General features: G+C 35.3%; 1 protein-coding gene across 1 annotated transcript; it reads right to left on the bottom strand.

Annotated features, from left to right (window-relative positions):
• Positions 1 to 1,996: 1,996 nt before the first annotated feature.
• Positions 1,997 to 4,113, bottom strand: LOC121628112 (NAD(P)(+)--arginine ADP-ribosyltransferase 2-like). Its single transcript, XM_041967023.1, has 2 exons — positions 4,000 to 4,113; positions 1,997 to 3,092 (listed from the first exon to the last, which is right to left on the bottom strand). The coding sequence occupies exons 1-2, from the start codon at positions 4,069 to 4,071 to the stop codon at positions 2,370 to 2,372; spliced, it is 795 nt and encodes a 264-aa protein (XP_041822957.1). The 5' UTR covers positions 4,072 to 4,113; the 3' UTR covers positions 1,997 to 2,369.
• Positions 4,114 to 5,181: the final 1,068 nt, after the last annotated feature.

Here is a 5,181-nt window from a genome sequence, read left to right as displayed (position 1 = left end):
ATCTATGAATAACAATGCGCTTGATCAGTACACTGAAATAAATTATATATGACCGTGACCTATTCAAACTAACAAAAAAGCTGGGAGGCCATGGGGTAAAAGGACAACATATTAAGGCAAAATACATTCAAACAAAAACTTATCACATTGAAGAGACACAATTATTTTAATGTAGGACGTCCGACAGAATATACCTGCATTTTCGTGACTCATAAGACTGATATTGCATCGACTTACCTCTGAAAATGAATGAAATGCATTGGTAATGACAGCAGTCTAATCTGATGTTTGGAACTATTGAACGTCTACAGTAACCCGGAAGTGCACCGCCATTTTTTGTGCACTCAATGAGAGTGTCGTGACTCTGAGTATATCGAGGGCTCTGGTCTGGACTAATCAGTACTGGCGTGCTCTGATTGGCTGGCTGTTAGGTGAAAAGCAAGTGGGGAGAGAGAAGTTAGGCTGCCTTTGTTACACAGTATGGTCGCTAGAGGGGGCCTTTTTCACAGTTTGTGTGCACTAATCCTCAGATAAGAGCACAAAAGTGAATCTCATAAGTATCTCCAGTAATGACTCTGAGGGGAGAAATAATATAATGTCTTGTTAAGCATTTACAGTAGAGGCAGTAACTTGTCACCACAATCTAGGACTCAACAAAAGAGCATCAAACTGCTTTTCTTCAGCTCATATGAAAGCATGATGTGTTTCCTACATGACAATCTGCTGGTGTTTATCTCTGCAGTTTGGTTATGAGATTTGAAGTATGATTTTCTGATGTAAATGTTTAATCACAAATTTAGTTACCGAGGTTAAAAGAAAGTCATAAAGTTTTTAAACTTTCCTAAGCAAATATCACACTAGATATACGATATACTGAGGTAAATGATTAACATTATTAGCTTCTTTCTTTCTCAAATGAACTACACATCTACTGATGACAATTGCTGATAATAATAAAGCAAAAATGCAGAAGCAAGAGTTTCTACTTTTATTTTATTTATATATATATATATATATATACATAGGATATGGAATATCCTACTTATATATTAGTAGGATGTTCATTATGTGGGATGTAGTATAACCAGTCTACAGTCATTGAGGGAAAATGGATGAAACTTTGTTTTCTAGGTACTGAAATGAAGATTTCTTCCAAAAATCTGAAAATCTGTCCTCACCCAGAATAAAAAGTATTGTAAAAGCTGTGGTTGTAGAGTGGGTGTAAAGTCTGTGTGGCTGAGGGAAGTGGAAGAGACTGTTGAGTATCATGCTGCATATTTTACCTAATATAAACCATGTACTTATAATTCTTGACCTTTCATTTATAAAACAGTAGGTGAAAGCAAAAAAATAAATAAATAAATAAATAAAATAATAATAGAATTTTAAAGTTAATTAAAAGAACAAGTGGTCTGGACTCAACTCCTGATTTTCAGTTGTGTTGTAGCTCCACTGGCCTGTAAAAGAAAAATATTTCACTTTTTAAAATGTAAAAACACTGTTGCTGCATGACCATTTTACAAAGTTCATTTAGACTTTTTTACTGATAAAGAAACAGTAAAGATGAGGTCACAAATCAATACACTAAAGTTTTGTAATTTGTTTTTTCTTGTGTGTGTGTGTGTGTGTGTATGTGTTTTTGTTTTTATTTTTATATTATTTTTCCTATGACACTGTAATAGTTGAGCCTATGGAAAAACATGTTTAGTTCATCAATCTGTCCAGGCCTCCATTCATCTGATCCACCTTTGTATTAAATCCTGCAAGCTTTTTAATCCTACTCATACCACTCTAACCTGTCATTAATGACATGGTAATAGGCCTTTAGGCCCTGTGGGTTGTGGGTCGGGTCGTTGTGTATTGGGAGTGACACAGCTGTCAAGATTCCTTAAAGTTACCATCTGGCTACTTTTTAGTTTGACTGAAAAAAAATCACATTCTGCAGTAAATCCAGAATAACAGAGAAACAACAAAGATGCCTTTTTACACGTTTATTTCTTGCAATAAATGGTCCATTACAGAAAGCAGCCCAGCAGCTCCGTCAAGACAAACATTACAGCTGCTGGGAGTCATTTCTACACATGAATGTAGAAAAAAGGCACAAAGAAGTTGATTGATTTGCATATGAGGAGGAACAGAACAGAAAGACAAGATATAGATATATGAATTTTCCATTAAACTCTTCAACTATCCTGTATGAACAACATGAGATTAAAAGAAATCCAATGAAGATTAAGCCTAAAACTGGAAACCATAGCCACTGTTTACAGTTTTAATTTTATTGTTTGCATTATATTTTATCTGGGTTTTCGTGACAAGCGAGAGCTGAATAACATTTTAACCTTCTGTCCAGAATGAACCAGTGGACGCTATTTAAATAAGTTACAGTTCAGATTACTTTGACGTCCTGCACTCTCCAACACATAGACAGTTTTACAGTCTTCCAGCCCTTTGATTACACGTGGTGGTCTAACTATGTCTTTAATAGCAAACATCTCATACGGTGGGATGAGCACTTCTTGCTCGTCGTCATTGAAGACTGAATATCTTTTCAAATATCCACCATAGCAGGTCTTAATCATAAAGCAGGTTTCTCTACCAAAGAGGGTCAGGTCTGTTCTGTAAGAGCTGGATGCAAAGGAACCAAAACGAATGTTTTGGTTGAGTGTTCCAGTAAATGCATCTTTATTTCGTCTGTAGGTGATGTGACAGTGGCGATTAGGATTCAAGATTCTAATGGCTGTTGTCAACAGGAAATGTAAAATATGGTACTGGAATGACTTAGTATAATTTTTTCTTTGTTCTCTGACTGCTTTGTTAAATTGTGAATACACATTATCATTAGCTGTGTACACACAGATTGCTTGCATGTGATCCATGGTCAGAGCCATGTCCTGACTACTCCTTATGTTAAACTTCTGAACAGCAAACTTGTGAGCATTTTTCCAGGCCTGTGCATATACTCCACTTGTCAGCTCTTTAGAAAACTGCTTTTTGATCTTGTCCATTGACGCTTTGTCGTTGCAGCCATCGTACATGTCATCAACCGACTGGTCAGCCATGTCTAAAGGGATCCTGGGACTGCGAGGGATCTATAAACAAAATAAAGACAAAAAGAAGAGAGACAGTTATTGCTGTTTGGTGTTGCTGACGTCTATTTTGTGTATTTAGAAACGTGATTGAAGAAAAATTTAAATTGATATCAGATTAAGATGTTTTTTCTTCTAGTAAAGAAATGTCTGTGGAAACACTTTGTGTCACAATATTCCAGTTATCACATGTAGACGCAAATGGAGGTGACCACTTACTAGTGCACTTACTGGATGTTAACTTTATAATAACAACCATTTGATATCTCTGTTTTCTCTTCCTCAGTCATTGACTCAAACAGAGAATCAAGGAGGAATCATTCATGTCTTATTTGCTCTCTTGATAATTGTACATCAACACAATTTTTTTGTGGACAATTAGAAGACACAATCTCCTGAATGAGAGCTTGGTGATGATGTTTTCCATTTTAAGTGGAAATAATGCTATGAACTATGTTCCTCATCACATTTGAAGACCTAATTTTCATGCCAAGAACAACAGACACACATGAAAAGGACTTTTTGGTGATGTCATTGGCGACTTTGTGAACTTTAAGGAACGGCTGCTGTTGAGAGATCAGATATTACAGATATTACTTTATTACTGACACAAAGTCTGACTGCAGCTTAATGCAGTGCAGGGAAATGTAGAAAAAAATGTATAATTCTTGGACCAGTTAACTATAACAAGTGCAAAAGCAAGAATTCAGTATGCTGTATACAACAAAGTGCTCTAAAAACACGTCGGTGCAAAAGTGTCGGTTGTTCAACAATCCAGCCAAGAAAAATTTGGCTTCAGTTTGTTTTAATTTGCCTTTTACAGCCACTCCTGGACTCTACCAACAAAACATAAAGTTGCTCAAACATGATTTTATTGGTGAAGTTTTGGAATGACTGAAGTTGGACTCACCCTCATGGAGTCCACAGAGAGCATCCAGCACAGGGTCAGACACAGCGGAGTGAAGATCATCATGTTCTTCATGTCGTCAAGAACACAGTTCCTACAATCTGAAGAGCTTCTCAAGGTATGAGCAAAGCTGTCATCCAAAACGTGGGTTTTATATGCTTCAAATATGAGTCATGAAATATGGTAATAAATACACATTTTATCTCCTCCCATTTCTTTTTAAATACCGAAATGTTTCAAAACAAATGTCCGACTGTTCATACATCATTGTGTCCTGTTTTCTGTCTGTGTTGTTGTGCTGTTTGTTCCACATCTTGTATATTTCTGTTAGAGACCCCCTTTTTCTTTTCTTGGGGGGATACTTGGGTAGAAAAGAAATACCCAAATATTTTGGCTATTTGTATAACCAGTACAAAACCCAGTTTAATGCCATCAGTAAAGGACTAGTGTGGTGAACATAATATTGTATAAAATATTCTTTGTTTAATCAAAGTGAAAACAAACCTCAAAGAAAAGAAGATGAAATTTCAACAGTTTTCAATTCATATAAACATGTAATCGTCACAAATACAAACTTTCTGTGTATCAGAAAAACATCTGTTATTCAGTGAGGTCTGTGTATTCCACCTGTTACTATTTCATTTCTGTGATTCCTGTACTGTAATTTGCTTTAATTAGCAATGTGTATGTTCCTTTGTATATATCCTGTCCCTCCACTGTTTAAATAAAAACACAAATTAAATTGTTTTTCCCTTAGACTTCCCTTAAAACCTTATGCTTAATTTCTAATTAAGATGTTTCCACACACGACTTCTCTAAAACTCTTGTGTTAGTTTCTTAAAAACATGATCTGCATAAAAGACTTCTCTTTTTTTTTTTCTCAGCCACAGTGTGAGGTAGTTTCCTCATTTTAGTTAAATCCTCTATTTTTATTAACTTAAGGCTTTTTATTAGAATAGAATACAATAGAATATTGAATCCAAGAAAGTGGAAAATTGTCTTTGGCTTTCTACCACAACCCACACACACCTCTAACATATAGTGCTGCATAGATGCAATAAAAATACAAATGAAATAAAAATACATCTAAAACACTAAAAAGTAAATATTAAGAAGTAAAAATGCAGCAGTTCAAATTAACCTCTGTGAATTGGTCTCTTTGTTGAATTAAGAATGCGAATGGCA

Source organism: Melanotaenia boesemani, chromosome 17 (genome assembly GCF_017639745.1).
Source record: "Melanotaenia boesemani isolate fMelBoe1 chromosome 17, fMelBoe1.pri, whole genome shotgun sequence".
In the NCBI taxonomy this organism is placed as follows: Eukaryota; Metazoa; Chordata; class Actinopteri; order Atheriniformes; family Melanotaeniidae; genus Melanotaenia; species Melanotaenia boesemani.
This window is presented reverse-complemented; position numbering and strand designations above follow the sequence as displayed.